At 45.4% G+C, this 25,083-nt stretch overlaps 1 protein-coding gene across 1 annotated transcript in view; it reads left to right on the top strand.

The window, feature by feature from the left end:
- Window positions 1-527: 527 nt before the first annotated feature.
- The window catches only part of SND1 (staphylococcal nuclease and tudor domain containing 1), a 411,141-nt gene continuing 386,585 nt past the window's right edge, over window positions 528-25,083 (top strand). The window contains exon 1 of the mRNA XM_043873509.1: window positions 528-813. Within this exon, the coding sequence (XP_043729444.1) occupies window positions 736-813 (78 nt within the window). The 5' untranslated portion in view covers window positions 528-735. The remainder of the gene's footprint in view (window positions 814-25,083) is intronic.

Raw genomic sequence — 25,083 nt, forward strand, 5'->3', positions numbered from 1 at the left:
ACACCGTTTAGACGTTTCCAAGTTCTCCCCGCACTTTTAGCTGAGGTAAAATGTCGGAAGTCGCTGTGCACCAGAACTGAGATCCCTCCAGAATTCGGCCTCGCTGTCTGGTGTTCCCAGCTCGCGCTTGCGAACCTGGGTGCGCCCCCCGGGAAAGCTAACGTCCACGTGGGCTCCCCAGCCGCCCGCGGGGCGGGGCGTAATGGGCGGGGCCAGGCCGGAGGGCGAAGCTGACCCCGCCCCTGGGGCTCCCAGGGCCCACTGCGCCCCGCGGCCAGATGCTGACGTGTCCTTTCCTTTCCACTACACCTCCCGACACCACCTACTGCCACTGCCCCGGAAGTCCCGCCTCATACTTAGCCCATCACTGCAAATCAGCTCTTTCAGCGCTTCCTGAAGCGCTTGACCGGTTTTGAGACTAAGGGGCGGGGCTCCGCAAGCAGGGTGCCTATTGGCTTGGGGTCCGGCGGGTTCTGGGCTCCAATTGGCCGGAGGGCGGTGGCGCTCTGGCACGCTTGCGCGGCGAGTAGAACGTGTGGCGGCGGTGGAGATCGCGTCTCTTTCGCTCCCAGTCCTGCTGCTGCTCCAGTGAGCGCCCAGCGCGTCCGTCCAGTCTATCGCCCACAGCTGGTCGCCCGCCCGCTCCTCTCCGCGGCGGCCTCTCACCAACACCGACACCCACATTGACACGTCCTACCGGCCACCGCCTTAATCGCTGGTTTTCCATCGCTACACATGGCCTCCTCCGCGCAGAGCGGCGGCTCCTCCGGGGGACCCGCGGTCCCCACCGTGCAACGGGGCATCGTCAAGATGGTGAGAGCGGGGCCCGGGACACCGATCTCACTGGCCGCCACCGTGCGGGAGTCTGGCGCTGGCTTCTTCCCCTACCGCCAGCTTGCACTCTCTCCCAGATCCTCTTTCCTCTGCCCCTTCCTCACTTTTCACCCGATCTCGGAATCCCCTCCCTAGACGCCAGTCAACACGGACTCCCCTTTGGTACTTTGCCTCCGGGACACCCTGGCATTAGGGGGTCACAGTGATTTCCGTGATCGCGGCACTCAAGTCTCCTGGCTTTTTACCGGGACAGATCGATTACTGATTAGTTAACGGGGATTTGTTGGTATCAGTCCTCCGATTCAGCGTCCTTCTGTCCATTTTGGCATATGCGGAGTAGTTTGCAGTTTTTCGTAGATCTTAACGTCCGCTCTTCCATGGAACTCTTGGAGTACTTGGCCTTCTTGAAGCTATTATGTTTCCACCGACGCTCAGTTACGCCAAGTTTTCTCGCTCTCTGGACCTCATTTCCCGTCTTTTCCCCTCCACCTCTTGTGTCAAGTCAGTAGTCCTGAGAGCTCTTCATATCTGTGCTCCCCCTCTCTTTGGCCCTCAGAGCCTTAGGCCGGTAGGAATCTTAGCGATCCTTGGTGTTCCTTCACTACGGATGAGACAACTTTGAAGAGGACAAGTGACTTGCCTAAGATCACATGGTGGTTTGGGTTGGAGCCAGGACCCGAGCCTAAGTGTTCTGATTCCCAGCCCCCTGCTGTTACTGTAAATTCTGCCTGATTATATATCTCCTCACTCTCTACATCCTTGAATGGTGAATTTAAAACCTTGCAAGTTTCATTAAAAATGAACCCCCATCATAATTTTGTAATATAAATTCTCTTTATCAATTGTCCCCTCTGTTGGCCTCCCCTCAACATTCCCCAGGATTGGAAACTGACATTTCTTCGTTGTTACCAGAATTTCTGGTTGTGATGGCTGCAGGCTTATAGATTTCACTTCAGGCCGCAATTCTGACTTTTCCATGTGGTAATATTCTTTATGACACTTTGTCCCAAAGCTCTGCAGCCTTTTATAGTTGTAGAAAATTTGAAAAACATTCTGTTTTCTTGGCTCATTGTCTTTCACAGGATTATAATTTTTCTCAGCTTGTGTGTGAATTAGATTTCAAGATTTTTTTCCCCCTGATCCTCACACAGTCACTTCTTAAGCAGTATTCTACCTCCAACTGAGATTCGTAGGCTTTTCAGTAGTGCTTTTCCCACTTAATTATACATAAATGGAGAGTCAGAATTTATCAGAAACTGAATGAGGAGGGAATTTCCAGGGTCCACATAGTTTCACCTCTCTGAAATATTGACCTGCCCTATGAAAGGATTATCTTGAAGTGGCTCCTCTTAAATTAGCTTTTTCATTTGCACTGATCTTTCCCTTCACCGTAGGAACAGAACAGTGCTTGGTGGTCTGGTAGTGGGATTGGCAGCACCAAGTGAATCTTGTCCGAGTTTTTTTCCTTTGCTAAGGCTTGAATTTTTCTTAAAGTCCCCTCTTATTTGTAGAGTGGGAGTGGAAAGGGGCTGATCATATTTTTGCTTCTATAAATGCTGGAGGTTTCCAGGGCATCTGGATTCTATGGGGTGACCATACCTGTCCGCAGATTACTCCCATGGATACTGAATATCAACAGTAACTTGTTTATTAAGGCTCATGTCTTGTGCTGAGTTTTCTGCTTGTATTATCTCATTTATAATACTGAACAAGTGGATAGGATCATTGGCTACATTTTATAGATATGTAATCTGAGGTTTCAAAAGAATAGTTTACCCCAGGACAGGTACTTTTTAATTGGTAATGAGAGGCAGAACTGGGACTTGAACCCAGACCCTGTTGGCCAAAGCACAGTCTTTTCAAAACATTCGTGGTTTGATGACTCTGACTCCAGGCAATGATTTTAACAGGGCAGGCCCAGTGATGCATGGCCACAAAATTGCAGGAAAGTGAAGCTGACTGTAATTGAGCCTAGGAGAGATTAGATGTTATTCCTGTCTTGTCCGGGAGCTGCTGTTGCAGTAAGTGACTTTATTTGGTGCTTATGGTCCTTAACATAAGCAAAGGAATGTGGTGTGGAAGACACATTAGGGTGGGAGCAGGCTTTGAAGAAGGTGTTAAGAGTTGCCGCTACTGCTCTTTTTCTGTTTTCAAGTTGCAAAGGGGTGGGTGGGTGAGTTCCAGGCAGAGATTAGGGGAGGGAAGCCGGGTGAACTGCGGAGCCACTGGCAGATTTGTGCCTGGCTTCGAAGCCTGTCTGGAATGAAAAATTGACCCCTGGCAAATTGCTGTGTGTGAAGCTCTTCTGCTTAGCGAAGTTGTATTTTCCTGGAGAGTAATTGTTTCCAGTGGTACCAGGAACTGCTTTGTAAGAACTCTGTGAAGGAAGATGGAGCTCTATGACAGAGGGAGGTGAGGAGGAAGGAAATAGTTTGATGAATAGGCAAAGAGTAATTATCAGTGACTGCTTTTCTGCCTTTGGGTTGAGGGGCAGAAACTGACCAACCGGACTCAGGCCTTTCAGGTTGAGCCCTCCGGATTTGTCTGGACTCAGGCTGAGCGGAAGGCTCGAAGTGGTCTTGGGTTGAAGTTTGCTGCAGTGAAGAGGAATACTCATCTTCCTCTTTTGGGTAAGGAACGGGTTATAAGGCGATGGAAGGTGCATGTTTCTTCTGGTCTCTGCCTTGCCATCTTAGTAAGTCCTGCGTTCTTTTTTCTAAGATTGAAGCAGAAAGAACTTGGGACTCAAGTAGTAAAAAAATGTTTGCATTTGACCAATTTTTAAAAATAATGGTAGGGGCTGTGTCTGCTGTTGACAGTAAGAGCCAAGGGACAGAGTTGGTTCTGGAATATGTTGAAGGAGGAAGTGGGCAGTGAGTTGACACAATCATTGTGGGGCTCTTCTGTTAACTGAGAAGGCAGTGAGGATGATGGAAAAGCTGAAGGTGGATTTATATATTTTTTGAGTTGGGGTAAGACTGGCAAGTGTGTGGGCAGGTGAAATAGAACCTGGGAAAGTAAATGCCTGTGTCACATCAGATCTTCTCTCGAAACCCTGGAGGATTCTATCTCTGGGTTTCTTGGGTAATTTGCTAGACTTTCTTTAGCTGTCTCAGAATATTGTCAGCCCATGTTAAACAGAGGTTGGGAGAAGTCTCCGGGGTACTGAGTGTGAAATTCAGTCACCCCACTTAGCAGCTACTTAGGGCAATTTTCTCTCGTTTTGGTGACCCCATTTATTTCTGTCTTGGGGGACAGAGCCCTATTTGAAGTCTTTAACTCTCCTATCTTATGTCTGCATATCTTTTCAAGGAGCACACAGCAGAGTGAATCTGCGGCAGTTCTTGAATCTTCGGTGCTCAGCAGAAGCAGCCATGGCAGCAGCCTATCTCATCCTCCTTATGGTGTGGAAGGCCAAATCCCAATTCCCATTTCACTCCATCCCATTTGAAAGGGGAAAGGAATCCCCCTGCTAATCTTTAGCTTTATGGTTAGAACCATGATCCTCACTAGATGACTTAAATCCCGGGGCACCTAAAGAAGAAGATGGCCATAACTTCCTCCCCTGACAGTAATTGTGCTGCCAGGCTGTTGGGAAGCAGGCTGTAGGCTTTCTGGTGAGGAGGTTAGTGGGAATTTCTCCAGCGTACAGCTTGTAGGAGTTGCTGTATGTAATTTAGATCATTACAGCTAAATGTTTCTAAATTTCTGAGCTAAGAAGTACGTGTCTTCAGAGTATAGTGAGGATAGAGTGGTAGTCTGCTGATCTGTTCCTTCCTATGTGCACTTGACTCATGCAGACTGTGAAAGAAAATTATCTTTCCTAAGCTACTTAAAATACCCTTATTCTGCCACTCAAAGGGACAAGGTAGGTGAATAACAGTATTTTACTAGGGTCATTTGCAAAGATTCCCAGGTGGCTTAGTGATAAAGAATCTGCCTGCCAATGTAGGAGACACAGGTTTGATCGCTGGGTCAGGAAGATCCCCTGGAGAAGGAAATGGCCACCCACTCCAGTATTCTTGCCTGGGAAATCCCGTGGACAGAGGAGCCTGGCGGGCTACAGTCTGTGGTATTGCAGAGAGTTGGACACAACTTAGTGACTGAGCACGCATTTGCAAAGCAGTAGGTGGAATAGGATGGAAGACTTTGCCCTCTAGTCTTAAAATTGTCTATTTCCCAGCAGGTTAGCATGAGTGAGTGAGTGAAAGTTGCTCAGACGTGTCTGGCTCTTTGCGACCCCATGGACTGTACAGTCCATGGAATTCTCTAGGCCAGAATACTGGAATGGGTAGCCTTTCCCTTCTCCAGGCGATCTTCCCAACCCAAGGATCCAACCCAGGTCTCCCGCATTGCAGGTGGATTCTTTGCCAGCTGAGCCACAAGGGAAGCCTGCAGGTGAGCATGGTAGCTTTCAATCAAAATTGTAAGTAAAGGGGCACTAAGTTTTTGTTCTGTCTTAAAGACTTCCTGTCATTTTCCCAGTTTGAAAAAGAAGCATACATTTGGCTGTAGTCATGCTAACACTGGCCGCTGCCATGTACTAACTAATGATAGAGATGATGTGCAATCATATTTCCTTTCTCCAACGAGTTTTATTGATCATCTGTGTCAAGCGCTGCCTGTGTATTGGAGAAACAGTGGTGAAAAAGTAAATCATATCCCTGCCCTTACAGTTTATGGAGGAGACAGACAAGTACATAAGAAATAAGCATATGAGAGCTATTTCCAGTAGGGGAATGGGACTGAGTAGTCGGGAGTAAGGGAAGGGGTGGCTCATTTAGATTGGAAGGCTTCCTTCACCTGAGATCTGATGGATGTGAAAGAACCAGGCACAGAGGAAGAGTTCCCGGCAGAGGGAATAGCATGTGCAAAGATCGTAGGTATCCATTGGTGATTATCTTCAGAATATTTATAGTAGCTTTTCAATTTCTTGAAGTTCAGTGTTCCACATACATGGTATGGGTTTAACCTGAGCTGTTAATATATGTGTTTTAGGGTAAGAGAAGGCAGAAAGGCAGCAGAGGTGGTGGTGGTTCTGGTATCCTGGTGAGATAAGTTGTTGTTTCATCACTCAGTCGTGTCTGACTCTTGTGACCACATGGACTGTTGCCTGCCAGGGAAGCCCTGGTCAGATCAGTAGCAGACGTTAAGTCTACAGGATAAATATAATCGATAGGAGACTGATTTAAAACAAAATGCTTGCTCTTGGTCATGTTTCTTACAGGGCCAAGACCAAGGTTCTTTGACTTCCTACCAGCGAATCACGTGTATTCCCGAGGTCACCACCTTTCAGTGGATAGGACCTAGATGAGAAGATAAATGCCAAGAACAGGCTCAACAAGAGTTGCATAGCATCTAGAACCTGATAAAGTTTATGCTTCTGACATCATTTTATTGCTACTTGGAATGTAGTAGCTCTGGCCTCTAGCAACACTTTTAACCTAGCAAGCTGTAGGTAATATCGATGTTGAAAAGCAGAGTAGCATGCTTGAGAGCTCAAAGTAATGGTCAGGAAGGAAGGGCTCATGCAGTGTTGGGGACTCCTGAGGCTGCGTTGTTCTCAGTGCTGGTGATAAGGAGGCAAATGATTTCGTGCGTCTATGCCCAGTTTACTTGGAGAATGAAATTGGGGAAATACGTGAATATTTTAGTTTTCATTTGTTAAGTTCAAAAGAGAAAATTGGCCGGGTTTTTGAATGTAGTTAAGGATTCTCTGGGCTTCCCAGGTGGAGCTGGTGGTAAAGAACCTTCCTGCCCGTTCAGGAGATGTAAGAACCTCGAGTTCGATCCCTGGGTCAGGAACATCCCCTGGAGGAGGGCAAGGCACCCACTCCGGTATTCTTACCTAGAGAATCCCATGGACAGAGGAGCCTGGCGGGCTAGGCTTAGTCCATAGGGTCGCACAGAGTCAGACATGACTGAAGTGACTTAGCATGTGTGCATTTGAGGAGGAACTAAGGCCTGTTGTGAAACTCACTTATCAGTATGGGCTGTCAAGCCAGCTGACAGGTATGATTCTAGCAGTGGGTACAGCAGTAGATATCCTTTGGAATCTGATGTTTAGATTTTATTTCATTTCTTCAAGGAAGAGAATAGCTGAAGATTTTAGGAAATTCTTTGCCTTATCAGGGGCAAGGAATGAAGTAAAGGGATTCAGCTCTCACTGAGCTTATGTAGCTTTTTCTCCTATTTCTTTGGAGGTAGAGACCCACCCAGGTTTGTGGGGTTTTTTTTCTTTTTTTTTTCTTTTAATATTTCTTTCTTTCTTTGGCTGTGCCAGGTTTTAGTCGTGCACACAGGATCTTTTTTTTTTTTTTTTTTTAATAATTTTACTTATTTATTTATGGTTGAGCTGGGTCTTTGTTGCTGCACAGGCTTTTCTCTAGTGGAGAGTGGGGTTACTCTCTAGTTGTGGTGTGCAGGCTTCTCATTTCGGTGGCTTCTCTTGTTGTGGAGCACTGGGTCTAGGGCGTGTGGGCTTCAGTACTTGCAGCACGTGGGCTCAGTAGTTGTGGCTTCCAGACTTGGGAGCACAGGCTCAAAATAGTTGTGGTGCACAGGCTTAGTTGCTCCTCGGCATATGGAGTGTTCCCAGAGCAGGGATCGAACCTGTGTCTTCTCCATTGGCAGGCTGGATTCTTTACCACTGAGCTATCAGGGACAGTCTCAAACAGGATCTTTAATTGCAGCATGTGTTAGTTGCTCAGTTGTGTCTGACTCTTTTCGACCCCATGGACTGTAGTCCACCAGGCTACTCTGTCCATGGAATTCTCCAGACAACAATACTGGATTTCCTTCTCCAGGAGATCTTCCCAACCCAGGGATTGAACCCAGGCCTCCTGCGTTGCATGCAGATTCTTTACTCTCTGAGCCCCCAGGAAAGCCCTTAGTTACAGCATGGGAAATCTTTAATTGCAGCCTGTGAGATCTAGTTCCCCGAGCAAGGATGGAACCCCTGGCCCCCTGCATTGGGAGCATGGAGTCTTAGCTACTGGACCACAAGGGAAGTCCCAACACCTAGTTTTTTTCGATTTTGTTTTTTTCCCCACCCAGTTTCTGTTGCTATTCCTCTCTTGGGAGACCAACATATGCTTTGTTCTTATGGCAGAAATTGATGCAGAATCACAGGTTGTGCACATTTGATGCAGATGGAGTATTGTGGGGTTTCACTTACTTTCAGTGAGACTCAATATGATAAATTAATGTTATGTTTTTCTCACTTAGCTCTAATATTTAGGGGAATAAAAAGAACAGTGGTTTCAGTTGGCATTTTTTAAAAATTAGGAAGTTAAGCGATTTACAGGAAAAATAAACCTAATGGCAATTTAGATGACGTTTTTCAGATGTTGTTTTTGAGATGTTCTGTCTCTGAGGTAAACTGGGCTGGCACAAATTTTCTCCATTTACGTGCTGTCTTTCTCCTCTTTATGAGGTGCTTCAAGTTCTCTTTATGTGGGAATTAGTCTGCTGTGGTCTTGTAACACCAGCCTCATGTGTAATAAGGGGAATTGAGGAGATTGGGGAGTCTGTGGTTCAAGTTATTAAAGCCCATATATTGGATTGGCCAAAAAGTTTGTTGGGGTTTCCCATGGCAGCTTATGGAAAAACCTGAACAAACTTTTTGGCCAACCCAGTATTAACATTGTCCCTGGGAAGTAGCCTGGTGGAGAAGAGAGGTCATCGCCCTGGGATTCAGGAGACACAGCTCTAGGCCAGCTGCTGCTGATCTCCCTGTGGGCACTGGGGTAAGGTAGTACAACTTTTAGGCTCTTTCTTTTTCTCTTAAATGAAGTGGTCAGACTCTGAGGCTCCTTGCAGTCCCCAAAGGCTGCAGTTGCATCAGAAACCCTATATTACGTGTCTTTTAGGTATGAATCAAAACTGAGGAATCTCATACCTTCTGCTAGTCTTCACTTTGAATTTATGCTTTCCTTGCGGGAGACATATTTTCTGTTCCCATTGCTTGTTTTATTTTTATTTATTGAGAAGGTAGATTAGTCGGAATATGATTTTCTAGTGTGGAAGACCAGAGTTAGAATTTGAATTAGACTAAGTGACCAGTTACTGGAGTGGCTGGAGGGTGGGTAGAATTGGACCAGGGAGGCTCCTGGCTTCAGCCGTGGTGTCAGGGTAGACTAGTGGGAGTGGTTGCTTGGCACCCAGAGGAACGTGGTACCAGTGGGTTTTATTTACGCAGTCTCACCTCTGTTTCTGAACACCCTGCCGTTCTCCTGGGGCAGCAGGTCTAGACCTGAGAAAGGTGGGGATGATACGGGCACTCTGGGAGTGTGTAGCTCACAGGGAGAGTTTATCCTGGCCCTTTTGTTTGGGTGAGTCTGGCGGGAGCTTGGGGCTTGGTTGGGTTCTGAGCTCTGGCTTTCACGCTCTGAGGCCAAAACCTCTTCCTTTAGATTATTCTCATTGTCCTGCAGATCTTTTCCACTTCTGTTTAATGTACAAGTATAGGAATCCTGTAAATCTATTCTTGGTAGTTCCTCACAGGGTTTCTTTTCTTTTGAGTTTATTTTTTATTGTAAGCTTCTTACATTCTTTTCTGGGAGGGATTTTGAGAGAGAGAGTGGTGAGTTCCTAAGAGCCCAGTGATTTTCTAAACACATCCTTGCCTCAGGACCACCTGGAAGGTCGTTCTGAGGCACTGAATTAGAATCTGCACATGTGGCCTGGAAATCCGTATTTTTAAAAAGCCACTCCTAGGTGGCTTTCTCTCCTGAAGAGGGACCCTTCTCTCCTGAGGAGGGATTGATCCAGGGGCTGGCATTTGAGACCCATTGATCTTATTTAACTCCTGTGCTGTATGTAGTTGAAGGGTCAGGACATAAAATGCAAAAGGAGTGTATGCTTTTGGGGCCAGTGCACTGGAATTGTATATGAGGGGAGATAGTAGCTTCTTTTTTTCTTTTTAGCACTTACTTGATGGCTCCCAGAACACTTTGCATTGCTTTTAATCTCTAGCTCAATATTGGGCTGATGTCCCCAGGAGTCCATTTACAGTGACTCTGAGAGCATAGTCCTAGGTCAGAACTGACAACTGAGAAGTTGTTTTATGTGCCTGATTTAGGCCATATGCTCATTTTAACACTCATCTGCCACTTTTCCTTCTATTTGCATAGATTCCCCAGATCTTCCTATAATTTGGCACCAATGCCTTGGCACATTATTACTGTGGAAGTCTTTTGTGTCATCCACAGGCATGAAGATTCTTTGTTCCTTACTTTCTGCCCTTTTAATCCCACAGAACCACACACGTGGGCTTTTTGTTGTGTCTATTTATATCCATCCTGTTTCTTGTTTATAAACCCCGTTCTTAACAAGAACAACACCAATAAAACCCCAAATGACCTCTTTGGTGGTCTTGGTCTTTAGTTTTTATTCCACTAGCTTGCCAAATATGGAGATAAAATTTTCCTATCGTTCTCAAGCCTTTGAGGCCTGAGGATGAAGGGTCACATTTGCAGTTCATTGATGGCCTTTCCTTCTCTTGACCAGCTTTTCTAGTTCATCTGAGAAATCCTTCCAAATGCTCAGGTGAGTGCCATCCAGTGTTAGTCATTTCACAATTGTCGATGTTTAAAATTTGGACTTAATGCTTGCTCTTAAGACTTGAAACAGTACAGAACTATGTAAAGTTGAATGCAAAAATCTTCCTCCCTACCCTCCTTATGAATTTTCTGCCATTCATTCTCATCCCTGTAAGTAAATGTGCTTCCCAGTTTTTTTCATGCAGATTTATACACCCCCCCATTTTTTTTTTAAAAGAAACAGAAATGAGGTTATAATGAGTTCTGTAACTTCCTTTTTAAAATTAATTGTCAAAACTACTTTTCAGTGTCATGATTATACGTCTGTCTCATTCTTTAGTGTTTGAGGAGTGTTCTGTAGTTTGGGTGTATTTACTTACCCATTTTCTTCTCTGTTGATATGTCAGCATTCTTTGATACATCTTTGTGTTCTTGTGTTAGCATTTCCCTAAGACAGATTCCTGGAAGTATACTTCGTGTTTTTGGTGGCTGCAGGGGGTCTTTATTTAGACTTTACCTTTTTATATCCTACAAGGATCATCTTAGATTCGGTTAAGGGCAGAATGCAAGAATACCGGAGTGGGTAGCCATTCCTTTCTCCAGGGGATCTTCCCAGGAATCTCGCCTAGGTCTCCTGCATTGCGGGCAGATTCTTTACCATCTGAGCCACCAGGGAAGCCCAGCAACCTCCTTACACTAATTAATTGTTTCACAATTGGTAGTCTACTTCCCCGGTCAGTACCGTTGAAAACCACTGTCTTCCCCAGTGGAGGGCAGGGTTCAGCTCCTGGGGACCATTAAATCACCATTGTTTAATTGCTTCAAGGCCCCCCAGGGGTTTTAAGGTCTTGAACTTACAGGAGGGTCGGCTCTGAGGGCTCTAGCCATGTCTACTCTCTCTGGGTTCTAGAAAGCTCCCTCGCTAAGAAGTGGGCCAGTGCCCAACGACGGTGACAGGAGGAGGTCAGAGGCAAGGTCCTGTGAGAGGCCTGACTTTTTTTTCCCTACAGACTAGTATTAATACGTAGCTGTTCCTCTTCTTTCTTTTTTTCTACTTGGATTAGAAGGTGGGGGTGCTAGTGGTGGTGAATCTGACCACATCCTGCTCCGAGAAACCCGGCCGTTTTTTAGAGTTCAGAGAGGCTGAGCCAGGGCCAGCTGATTTCAACCCCGGAAAGGGTTTACCTCCAGTTTCCTGGGTTTCAGGTGTGCATGTGCCCCTCTCGTGTTTTTAGCATATCCGAACACCGCCTCTACTTTTATTTAGTATGAAGATCTTTGGGACAATCAGTTGTCTTTAAAAATCGTCATATTATTTTAAAAGGAAATGGTTTCACTATTGAAAATGGGAAACCAGTGTAACTTGCTAGTTACTGCTTACTAGAAAGTACCTTCAGAGAAACCCCACAATGAAAACAAAATAGCGAGTGTTATTAAATTCTAACTAGGTTAAGCATTTTGCAGAAGACTCTGAAGGAAGTGTGTAACAGGTGGTAGAGATGTGTTGAAGGCTTCCTGCCTCTAAACTGAAACTGCATTTAATGGGAGGGATTGAAAGAGAATTGAAAAGAAGACAGGAGGCAGCTCTTATTTACATATGAATATTAAATGCTGGTACACACAGGGATCATATACTACGGAAACCAGTTTTCCTTGTTTTGTTTTTTAAACAAGGCCACACTTTGGAAAACAGACACATAAATTGTCTCTGGAGACATAACCGAACTGATTTTCTGGGGTGGCTGTGCCCACGTCATTAGTGTCACGGACTACTGGCCACAATACCTTGGGCAAGTCACTGACCCTTTACCTTCCAGCTTTGCCTGTAAATGAGCAGTGCTGGCCTCTTGCTGATAAGGTGAAAGAAGGCGGTATTCCGACCACTGGCTGGAATTGTTCCCAGCTCAGACGGGGGTGGAAATGGAACCAACTGAGGCAACATGAGGGCAAGAGTGACACCCGGCAAGTTTTGTAATGTTGTTAGTTAGTCACTAAGTTGTGTTCAACTTTGTGACCCCATGGCCTGCAGCACACCAGGCTTCTCTGTCCTTCACTATCTCCTGGTGTTTGCTCAAATTCACGTCCATTCAGTTGGTGATGCTATCTAATCATCTCATCTTCGGCCACCCCCAGTTTGAAAGACTGGCTTTAATTTTAAGATCATATTTTTTCTATTGTTATTTTTTGATTAAAATGTCCTTTATTTTATAAACAATGTGATGGCATTTGCTTTCTTTCATGTCCTCGACACAAATAAAAACGGATAACATATCAGTCCCTAATTTTGGCCTAGCAGAAAGGTATGCACCAGTAAACGTCTAACCTTCTGAGCTTTGGAGCCATCATTCATTTAACTGTTAGGGAAGCTTAAACAGATTTAGGTAGTGCATGGAAAAGTGCAGCTGTGTGTGTGAATACTAGGTGGAGTTCAGTGGCACAGGTGAGGCTAGTCAGGCAGAAATGCACCTGGCAAAATTTTTAACTCCTTTGGCTCCTGCCCTCTCCTCCCTGCGACCCCCTAGCTTCTGGTACTTCAGAACTGGGCTGCATTCCATCTCCACCCCGCCCTCCCTTCTAAATGATCAAAACTTGATATATTTAGGAAAACTTTGCCACTATAATGTAAAACGTTCCGTTTTCTTTGCCCCAACATGGACTAGGTAATCCTAATTTGTCTGAGCATTTTCTGGTCCTCTTTTGGAGACTGGGAGAGAGGAACAGTGTGTGTAGGATCAGCATAAATTGGTTATTTGCAAGGAATATCGCCTTACCTGGCCTCCCACCTTTGTAATGACAGGGCAACTTACATCCCAGTTTGCCTGTGGCTGTTGGCTTGGCATGACTGTCAGTAACACCCCATTTTCACTCTTCAGAGTGTCCCAATTTGAGTGATAAAATGTATGTTTAGGTGATAAAATGTACGATCCTTTTGGTAAGAAGGGTCAAGTCTGGGGGAAAGATTGGGTTGGCTTAGTTCAGAGAGGTCAAAATTAACTGAGAGTAGATGGTTCCATAAGTCGCTGGGTGAATGGCCCAAGGTGTGGGGTGTCTCCAGGCTTTTATGAAGCACAGGCAGCTTCGATTTGAGACCAGGCTGTGCGCCTGATGCTGGGTAAAGCTTTTTAGGCTGTTGAGATATTAGATGTCTGTCTCATTGAAATGTTGTTTAATAGAGGCAGGTAACCATGTTTTATGGTGGAAGGGGGAGCTCATGAAGTGAAATACTGAAGCTTTTCTTGGAGAATGGATGGGTTGGAAAAATCAAATGTCATATTTCAGGTCAGTTTCTTTGCTTTAAACCTCTTTTCTGGGGAGATGGTGAAAGTGACAAGTCTTGACAGAGGCAGAGGAATAAAATGGGGGAGATAAAAGACAGCAGAAATGAGTAGGTCCAGGTGGGTGTACTCAGATGTTCCTGAAGGCAGCTGCAAGCAACCTGCAGTCGAGGTACCAGTTGAAGGCAATGTGCCTAAAGGCCTGTTGGAAGTTTGTTGTAGAGAAAGGAATGAGAAGCGAGACGTTTAAGTCTGTTTCCAGTCTCTAGAATGCAGTGCTACAAACTTTTAAACTAGGAATTCTGTCCCAGGAGAGGGCGTTGCTTTATATACAGCCTTTAATACCAGGGGCATTTTTATTTTTGGCAACCACCCAAAACAGTGACTTACTTTGCCAAGTGTAATTTATCTGCTTACCTAATAGGACTGTCCCAGGTCTTCATGGAAAGTGCGGCTATCTTCCTTCCATTCCGTTCCCCTGTGTGTAGGTGAATGAGAGGGGAGACCTGGGTCCTGGGATCCCGCTGAGCTCTATTATTCTAGGTGCAGTAATTGCTTGTGTTGTTACTCCTGGCGGGTGAGCCCTTTCGAAGCCCGGAAGCCAGGAGGCTGCCTCTGTTACTTAAAAGCCGAGTTATCTTATTAAACTCCTCTTATGAGAGCTTTAGACTCTCCCGAGACCTCCCACAGGCTGTCCGTGGGGTCCAGGCCTGGCTCCCGGTTCAGCCCTCCTGCCTGCGAGTTAGTCATCTCCCTGCCAGCAAGTCACACAGCCAGGCGGTGCTCGGCTGCTGCCATTGAATTCTTTGTCGTCCCCAGATTGGTGCTCTTAATGAGCGTACCTCCCTTACTCTCGTATTGTAAGAAAATGTGCTTCTTTGATTATCAACAGAAGTGGAAAACCAGTGTAGAGAGAACAGTAAACTTGCAACTCAGATTATCTGAGTAACAGGGAAAATTGGGTTTTTGAAAGGAATTGATAGCACAGGGCTAAACATAGTAAAGATGCCCCAGGAGTCTGAGCTGTCCATCAACTTGCTCATAAAATTTTTGTGCTTTATGTGTCAAAGACGTTCATTTATTTGGTAATACATTGGAAAGAGTATGCCTGCCCCCCTCCTCCCCAAAAAAGGGTGAAAGGAATCATAGAGTTGGGCTTTAGTGATAGTATAGGGTAAGTAGAATATTATTGCTTTTTTTTTTTTTTGGCCTTGCCGTGTAGCATGCGGCATCTTAGTTTGCCGACCAGGGATCAAACTCATGCTCCCTGCTTTGGAAGCACAGAATCTTAACCACTGGATGGCCAGGGACGTCTTTGTTGTTGGTATTTTTAATGAAAATGGAGGGACAGTCTCTCCTGGGCAGTAATTGTAAGCAAATTCCAGATCATGGCCAAATGGCTGCCTGTTTCACTCCGTGAAGAGGTGTGCACATCTATGCACTGCGGTGGGGGGGGGGGGTGGGCTGGACCCCAGCATATGGTGGGGAAGGAGGGACCCCTTGTCGTGTGATCTCCAGCAGTGTCAGGTGATACGGGACTTCATCACACACTCAGAGGGATTTTCACGGTAAGGAGAATTCTAGGATGGAACATTAATTTAGCAATAAAGGACCTGAAAAATTTATGGTAGATTTGTGACATCCACTTCTTTATTTTGACATCTCAAATTGACTATCAACATTTCAAATAGGAAAAGTTTCCGGAGAAGTTTGGACAATAAAATGGGAAAATTAACACCTTTCATGGGTAGCAGAGAAGTTCCCCTGACTTCCCTTGGGGAACAGCCAGCCCTGCACATAAGCCAAAATAAATGTGTTAGCTCTTGTTACGAAACGGTCATTCTGAACAGGATTGGGTATTATGCTCGATGACCTAGCATCCCTGTTGCTGTCAGTTGTAAGAAAAAAATGCACATGGCTTTATGGAAGCAAAACCCAAGGAGCAGTAAAGGCAATAATCTTTATTTCTCTCAGATGTTGCAAGAAGTCTGATGTTCATTCACTTGGCTGTATCTGGTGCAGGTCTCCTGCCTCCTTTTTGATCGTGGGATTGTGGTTTGCTAGTTTGTATACTGTACTCATTGCTCATTGATGGCAGTGCTGTGAAGAGAAAGAAGAGATGACATCAGCTATGGCCATTGAGGCTAGGAAAGCAGTAGCTGTGCCCTCTCCCATTTATTTCTTCATTCATTCGTTCATTTGGCTGTGCCAGGTCTTAGTTGCTGCCCTTGGGTCTTCGATCTTTGTTGCAGCATGTGGAATCTTCTTGTTGTGGCATGTGGGATATAGTTCCCCGGCCAGGGATTGAACTTGTGCCCCCTGCATTGGGAGCTCAGTGTTTGCCTCTGGACTTCCAAGGAAGCCCCTCTTCTCCTTTCTGAATGAGGAATCGTGGCTACATTTCTCTCCTTCTTCTGAGCACTGGAATTGAGGAGAAGCAAAGAGCAAAAGGGTGGGGAGGGCGGGACGCACCGAGCCTGGGAGCTGAGTTGTGCCTGGAGTGCACCCTCTCACCTGACAACCGGAGTTTCACCTCCGTTCGTCTGTGGGTGGGAGGAAAGGTCTTTGTCATCAGAACACTTTTTCTTGAGCTTCCTTCACAGGAGACTTGTCTTTGGGGAATTGCCTCCCATACCAGCAGTGCCAGCACATCGATTCAAAAGAAATAAGACTTTCAACCTTCCTGTCACGTTTTCATAGCAATTCTGCAACGCAGAGTGGGCGGGTATGCAAAGTGTATCTGAACCACAAAAGGCATTGGTGATTTGAAACCCATGAGTAGGCTAAGGCCAGTTACCCTAGAAGTGTGTATTGAAGCATTTAAGAAAGCAATTGGTGACTTTTTAAAGTGCTTTAAAATTTCTCATAGTCCACAAACCAAATCTTTGGACTAGGGTTCCAGCCTGTTGTTGTTTGGTAAACGGTGTTACAGACTGCAATGTGGAAAATATTCAGAACACATACCCTTGGAATTTTTAGCCCCATTCATGACAGGCACTTGAATATCTCTAATACTTGGTGCACAAACAGTGCTTAGAACAGATCTTTACATCAAAGTCATAGAATCTAGAATTTGCTGTTTTCAGTGGCTGCATCGTGTTCTAACGGGGGCCCTGGCTGGGGAGGTGGAGTGGATTCTGAGCCCCTTGGAGAGGGCCGGGAGCTGCCTTGATTTTTTCTGTCGTCTTCACTGAGCACTTGCTGCCCTGTCAGTGTGTTCTTTGCCTCCACTAATGTTTCTCTGTGAGCTTCTTCTCTGGAGATGAAGTGAAAACGTGTTACTGTCACTGCCATCAGTTTAGGCACTTAGATATGTTTTTGTTACCATGGTATTTGGATATTGGCTTTGGGATGTAAGTCTATCAAGAGATCTTTGTCTGTTAAACAAGAATAAATAAAAGAACCATGGAGAAGATAGTCCTAGAAGAGATGACAGCATTTGTTCGGAGTATCTCTTTGCAACAGGTAGGAAAAGGCCGAGGAAAGTGGGAGGACAATTGAATGTTGAATAGTTAATTGGGAGATTTCTCAGTGTGGTCTGGGATATAGATTTGAGTGGTTTCTGTTGACAGTAGACCTGATATAGCTCACAGGAAATAATCGAGTGTTGGGAATGAGTTAGGTAAAACATTCTGAAAGGTAATAACAAGGGAAATTTGACATCTCATAATAAGAGGGCTGATGAAGAACGCAGGTTGAAGAAAATTTCCCAGAGGAAACACGAATTTCTTAGGGGAGAATGAAATACTGCTGAAGACTGCTGGAGTTGCCTGAGAGAGGGCAGAGAGGGTGGACTAAGTTTTGAAATCTGGGAGGGGAGAATCTTGGAAGGGAGGGTTAGGTGAGGACCTGCTTGCCTATAGGTCTTCCAGGGCCTGGAATGGGGGTGGTTCCCTGAAAGGCCTGAGAGAACTTTTGGTCTACCTGTTGTCATTTGGCAGAGAAACAGGAAAAACACCTTGAGTGCGGTGCATGCTCTCAAGAGCTTGGCTTTCATTAGCATCAACAGAAATCCACTAAGCTATGAGCTGCTTAAGGACAAGGACTGTGTTTTAATTGTTTTTGTCTCTTCTTTCCAAAGTCTAGCACTTGATACTTGTGCTTGATACATACTGGGACCATTCATTTACTCAGGAAAAAAACACATACTGAATGCTTACTTTGTCTCTGTTCTTGTGCTGGGCTCTGGGGCTACCATGGTGAACAAGATAGATGGAGTCCTTGCCCAGAGAGAGCTTGCATGGAGGGGTGGAAAACTGCTACTGAACAATTCACTATGCTATTTAATGTGGTGGTGAATTCTATGGGAGAGAAAGACAGAGGCTCAGAGCATATGCAGCATCGAGCTGACCTAGTCTGGGGAAGGCCTCTCTGAATAAAAAGTTCGAGCCGAATTTGCTGGAGGACCTGTCTGAGCCAGGCAGATTCCCCAGGCAGAGTGGAGAATAAAGGGGTGGTGGTGGTGGATTAACCTGTGCGAATCCATCACCCAAGGATCTTGTTAAAACAGATTCTGAGTCAGGAGGTTCAGGTGGGGTCTGAGCCTGCAGCATCAACAAGTTCTCAGGTGATTGCTGGTCTGTGAGTGCCTTCAGGAACTTTCTGTGCATCTTCCTTCTCCCCTTTCATTGTTACAGTTGAAAGTTGGTGGGGTTCAGCTGGGTCAGCACCCTCCCCTCCCCAAGCCCCCTACTCCTCCCGATCTGTAGCTATGTTGGCTGCAGTGATATAACTTTTCAGTGTACTCAAAGCATAGTTGTTTAGCTGTAGAATCTTATTGTTCGTGCCCTATCCCTGTGCTGGCTAAAAATACTCCTCTCCTCCCTTGGCATCTTGATCCTGACAGCCTGCATTGTAGAGAAGGCCAGAGGTGTGGCAGGCAGAAGGAGGAAATTAGGATTTGGTAAGGACAAGAGAAAATAAAATCTAAACTCAGGATCTGGTGTCTTGCAAATTAACACATTTCTCTTGGTATTTCCCAAAGCATCTTTTCCTTTGTTTCTAGACTAGAGAGAAGGACCCAGGCATCGTTTTTGACAATCAGATTGTTTTTTGATAATAAAGAAGGCCAACTCCCTGGGGAAAGGGATTACCATCAAGATTACAAGATTTTAAACCAAAAATACTTTGGCCACCTGATGCGAATAGCCAGCTCATTGGAAAAGACCCTGATGGTGGCAAAGATTGAGGGCAGGAGGAGAAGGGGGCAACAGAGCATGAGATGGTTGGATGATATCACTTAGCGACTGAACAACAACAAACCAAAAATATGTATGGTGCTCTTGCCTCTGAGAGAATGTTCACACGTTGTATCTCAAAACTTTTGAGACGTTAAGGGGTTTTCAGCTTTTCTGAATGTAAAACCTAATTAGATCACACATACAGGTTTTTCAAATCCCCACTAGATAAACTCGCACTGGAAGTTTTAGGGCATCTCCCTAAAATTCAAGATCCTTTTTGGGGCCCATAGCCTTTTTGAACTGTGTGCTCAGAGGTTGGAATTCTGTGATTGGAACATGCCTAGCATTTTATTTCATTGGGGAGAGGAACATGAAGTGATGATGAATGGATCATGGGAAGATATGGTCCTTCATTATTGCCATTATATGACAATAATGATTTTGTCACTGAACGCAACTTGGATCCGCTTTGCCACACAGCAAAGCCAGTTTACTGACTGGGTTGTGGTGAAGTACAGTGTTTGGGTATGTTGGGTGCCAAGCAAGATTGCTTGTGCTCAAAACACCTGAATTCTTTGATGGCTGCCAGGAAATGAATTTTTGTTTTTTAATTGGACTGTAGTTGGTTTACAACATTGTGTTGGCTTCAGGGGTAGAGTGAAGTGAATCAGTTACAGTGATGGATACACATGTATCCACTCTTTTTTAGATTCTTTTCCCATATAGGCTATTACAGAGTATTGAGTAGAGTTCCCTGTACTATACACTAGGTCCTTGGTAGTTATCTATTTTATGTAGTGTGTATCTGTCAATCCCAGTCTTCCAGTTTATCCCTCCCTCATTTGGGGTGAGGGCGTCATGGTGTATGACTTCTGATTGATTGGTGGTGAGGTAACATGGTGATGTGAGTCTTAACCACTGACCCTCTGGTGACAGTCTACACAGCCTGTTGTCACCATACTCGACCCGGGTGAGGGTCTTAGCTTCTGCAAAACAACTCAAAGATGTGTGTCAGATGTTTCTGTGTATTATCCCTTGAGGAGGAACTAGAATTCTGTTTTATCACTGAACTATTGCGTTACTTTTCCTACTTAACTTTTTTTCGTTTCTGCACCCCCTCACTTCCCTAATGAGTAACTGCTGGTGCCTGCTGTTTGGAACTCCAGAAGGCCTAGGAGACCGCTTTTGTGAAGGCCGTACAGAGTCCTGCTCGATTTCAGTTTGACCTTCATTCTCTTAGTTGTGTGTGTAGAGGGAGGGGAGCAAGAAAGGTTTTCAGAACCACCAAGGAGATCTAGTTCTGGGAATTTGTTTTGTAATTGAGACTCTAAAGCGGCCGGTAGTATGTTTTCCACTTTTGAAAAAGGTGTTGAAATTTTAGTTTAAAATAATCTCAAACGTTCAGGAAGGTTGTGAGAATAGTGCAGGTGACTCTTGTGACCCTTTCACCCAGAGTCCCTGGTTGTCATAATTTCTTCTTTGTATTTATAAAATAGTCATCACGTTCTATAGGGGATTTCCGCGGTGGCTCAGTGGTAAAGAATCCACCTGCAATGCAGGAGCCGCCGGAGGGGGTTCAATCCCTGGGTTGGGAAGATCCCCTTGAGGAGGGCATGACCACCCACTCCAGTATTCTTGCCTGGAGAATCCTGTGGACAGAGGACCCTGCCGGGCTACAGTCCATAGGGTCCCAAAGAGTCAGACACAACAGGATGCACGCACACATGCCTGCTCCATCAAGTCATAAGCACTAAGTTAGTGAATTTCGAACCATTGCTTCTGTGGGAAATACTGAGTTTGTTCCTATGAGCCTCTGGTCACTGCATTTTCATCAAGTGATAGATACATGATCTTGTGTTGGGCTTCTCTGATAGCTCAGTTGGTAAAGAATCCGCCTGCAATGCAGGAGACCCTGGTTTGATTCCTGGGTCAGGAAGATCCCCTGGAGAAGGGATAGGCTACCCACTCCAGTATCCTTGGGGCTTCCCTTGTGGCTCAGCTGGTAAAGAATCCGCCTGCAATGCGGGAGACCAGGGTTCGATCCCTGGGTTAGGAAGATCCCCTGAAGAAGGGAAAGGCTACCCACTCCAGTATTCCGGCCTGGAGAATTCCATGGACTGTAGAGTCCATGGGGTCCCAAAGAGTCAGACATGACTGAGCAACTTTCGCTTTCACTTTTATTGTATTGTATGCTTCTGTTTAAAGTCCTCTTACTTAATATGTAGTGTTGATTCATTAACATGGAACATGGGAGCACTATGACTATGACTTGTACCTGAATGAAAATTGTCGAATATTTTCTCTGTAGGGCACATCACAGCAGCTTTCTTTGTGCCTAGGGAAACTTGAGGCACATGATGCCCGTGAGCCATTTTAAACAGCAAGATCACCACACAGAAGCCCTGATGACTGCAGTAATTTTCCTTTAGCTTTAACAGTATGAGTGTTTGGTGTTTTAGTCACTCAGTCGTGTCCGACTTTTTGTGACCCCGTGGACTCTAGCCTGCCAGACTCCTCTGTTCATGGGACTTTCCAGGAGAGAATACTGGAGTGGGTTGCCATTTCTTTCTCCAGGGGATGTGTGTACTTGACCCTAAATGTTCGGTTGAGGGGTCAAAGTCCTGTGACGCGCAGATGATCACTTCTGTGTTCTCCTTCTTGTTCAGTCGCTCAGTCGTGTCCAGCTCTTTGTGACCCCGTGGGCTGCAGCACTCCAGGCTTCTCTGTCCTTCCCCATCTCCTGTGCTTAGAGCTGAGTTGCTCAGTCGTGTTTGCCTCTCTCCGAACCCATGGACTGTATCCCGCAAGGCTCCTCTGTCCATGGGGATTCTCCAGGCAAGAGAATCCCGTGCCCTCCTCTAGGGGATCTTCCCAACCCGGGACTGAACCCAGGTCTCCCGCTTTGCAGGCGGATTCTTCACTCCCTGAGCCCCCAGGGAGCTCACCATCTCCCAGAGCTTCTCAGACTCGTGTCCACGGAGTCCATGTGTCATCCAACCGTCTCATCCTCTGTTGCCCCCTTCTCCTCCCGCCCTCAATCTTTTCCAGCATCAAGGTCTTTTCCAGTCAGTCTGTTCTTTGCATCAGGTAGCCAGAGTATTGGAGCTTGGAGTCAGTTAATTTTTGGTTCTTCCTTTGATAATTTTCACACATGATGGTTACTCTGAAAAACTTGACAGCTGGAATGGATTTTTCGGGAATGACACTTTGCCTCTGCCTGCCACATAGTTCCTGCTGAGTTCTGATTTCTGAGTGACTCTGGTTCCTCGAGCACAGTGGAGCTCAGCGTGGGTGGTGAGGACTTGGCTCTGTAGAGGATCATCGTGGGGTTTCTGGCTTCTAGGAACCTGAGCCAGTTCCTTCCTGGTGAGGCTTTCTTTGTGCAAGTTACAGGCATGGTGTTTTGTATGTGTTACCACTTTTTGGATGCATAATTCTCATAGCAAATGTTTAGTATTTGCGGTTTATTAGGAAGTGCACTGGGAGAAGTTGTGTTCTAGTCCTGACGTGCCACAGCTTTTTCATCTGTAAAATGAGTGCCCGTCCTGCAGAGCATTGTGAGGGTGGCGAGGGGTGGACAGTAGAGAGGGAAGGGAAGAGAGACTATTGTGTTCTTATTTCTTGAGTATCTGCTAGGTGTCAGCTACTGTGAGGCATCTCAGTGACCACAACCTGCAGAGAAGGTGGTGGTAGTATTGTCCTCACATGCAGATGAGGGTATATCAGTGTTTCACTTAGGACTCCCTGATTTCACAGTCACGCTCATCTGAGGCTGTGATTGTCAAGACAACTTGGTCACGTTTGAAGCTCACTCGTGGCTCAGTGGTAAAAAAAACCCATCTGCCAATGCAGGAGACACAGGTCAGATCCCTGGGTCAAGAAGATCCCCTTGGAGAAGGAAATGGCAGCCCACTCTAGTATCCTTGCCTGGGAAATCCCATGGACAGAGGACCCTGGCAGGCTACATATAGTCCATGGGGTCTCAGAGTTGGACATGACTTAGTGACTAAACAACAATAACGATAGACATAAGATATGACATTTATTTATGATAATCTCTGAGGACAGAGGTTCAGAAATAACTTGCCTAGAGAGTGGAAATCTTAGGTGGTAAAGGAGGGGAGTGAGATCATGGGTCATTTCCCTGATTCTTTCTGGTTGAATTCAGTGGTGGAAGAATTTCCATGAATTTGGTGTTTACTTTTAAATCCCAGGAGGAAATGTTTCTTTTTTTATGGTACATTTATTTTTTCCAATCTTTACTTCAGACTACACTTTGAGACGTTTCATTTCTTTCTTTTTTTAAAAAATTCTGTCCATGCCAAGCAGCTTGCAGGATCTCAGTTCCCCCGGCAGGAATTGAACCTGTTGAACCTGAGCCGCAGAAGTGAAACTACTGAATTCTAACCACTAAACCACCAGGAAACTCCCGAACCATTTCTTATCACAATAATATTGGCTATTATTTATTGGGTCTTTTTGCCAGCTTCTGTGCCAAGGGCTTTATTCCCTTGTTTAGGTTTCATGACACCTCTCATGGATGTTCTGATAAACTTATTAATGAGGAAATTGAGGCTAATAGAGCCAAGGAACTTTCAAAAATCACCACTGACGTGGATTTGATACTGAAACTAAATTATTTTGTCGCTTACCACCACCCTTTCTCTGATTATAAAGATGAGCAGTCTGTGTAACTTGAAGTGGTCGTCCAGAATTTATTTTTGCTGTGCACATACCGTTTAGACTACCATAAAACTAGTTTTCATCTCACTCCCTGTCATAATGTTTTATATCAGAGGCTGGCAGGCTGACTCTGTGAAGGGCCAGGTAGTAAATACTTTAGCCTTTGCAGGCCATACGGACTCTGTAGCAACTACTCAACTCTGGCGTTTCAGTGTGAAAGCAAGCAGATAGACAATTACATAAATGAATGAACGTGGCCATGTTCCAATAAAACTTTATTTATGGATGCTGAAATTTGAATTTTATACTCTTTTCATGTGTTACATAACATCTTTTTGATTCTTCTTCTTTTTTCTTTTAGCCATTTAAAAATGTAAACACCATTTTTAGCTCGTGGGTTGCGCAGGAACAGGCGGTAGGGCGGAATTGGCCGGTGGGCTGTAGTTTGCCGATCCTGCTCTTTCTCAGTCTGAAGTTTACTTCCTTTGTATCTCTTTTTGGGTGTTTTGTAAAATTGGGACTGTAAGCCTGCTTTCCCTGCATATGGCAGTGTTTAATAAGTGTTGGTTTGGTTTGGGGCAGCCAGCTCATGGAAGCTTTGCTGGCTTAGTGACAGTCTCTGACACCTGCTCGGCTGGCACACGGAAATGGAGATTTTTAACCGAGGAAAAGATTTAATCAGTAGGTCATCTCACCTACCGTTTTAACAGATAGCAGCTCCTCAAATGCTTGTTTCTACAAGTGACATAGTGGAACATCAGAATCAGACACTTCAGGTCTAGTCCTCGCCCTGCCATCAATTTCATTTTAAGCAAAAGTCACCTCTACCTGTCTCACATGCAGATTTTTCGTCTGTACAATAAAAGGACCTTGTTGAGATGCTCTCACTTAGCTGCTTTCTTGTTAGAGTCCCCTTTGAGATTTGAACTCGTTTCTTTTCAAACTGAGGTCCAGGTCTTGGTATAGCCGGCCCTGGAGCAGCTGTTTGAGATCATCTCTCCTGAATGAGTCTGTGCACCCAGTGCAAGTGAAGCAGGCTGCCGCAAGGCCACGGGCTTCCAGGGCATTGTGCCGGGCCCCTCTTATTTAGGTTGGCCTCTGGCTCTTGCCAGAAAAAAGAAAGCAGAAGCTGGCCATGTTGGCATGTATGCTGGGAAAGACCTCCCAGGTCACAGGGCTTACAGTCTTCTGGGTTGCTTGCTCCTTGTCCAAATGACTTTTTAATTTTCAAGAAAGAGAGGCAACAGCTCTGGTTGCCAGGAATCTTTTTCCTGATAGGCTTTCTGAGATTTTTCTCCAAGTTAGTTTTTTTAACTAACACGTGCCTTAATTCCATTTCTTTAGATGTTTTTTGTTTCATTAATGTACACAACAATTCTTCCTCATCCCCTGAAGGCATTTTTAGGTGGAGAGGGCACCTTGTCTGGAGACGAGTCACTGGCCTGCTCCTTTGTCCTCTAAGCAGCCTCTGGGTGGTGGCCCTGGCAAGCTTCCAAATGGCATTATGGACTGTTTAGTTCAGTGACCTTCTTGGTTCTTCTTTTTGTGCCACAGAGGGAAGGAGTTCAT

This window comes from Cervus elaphus, chromosome 18 (assembly GCF_910594005.1).
Source record: "Cervus elaphus chromosome 18, mCerEla1.1, whole genome shotgun sequence".
Taxonomy (NCBI): domain Eukaryota; kingdom Metazoa; phylum Chordata; class Mammalia; order Artiodactyla; family Cervidae; genus Cervus; species Cervus elaphus.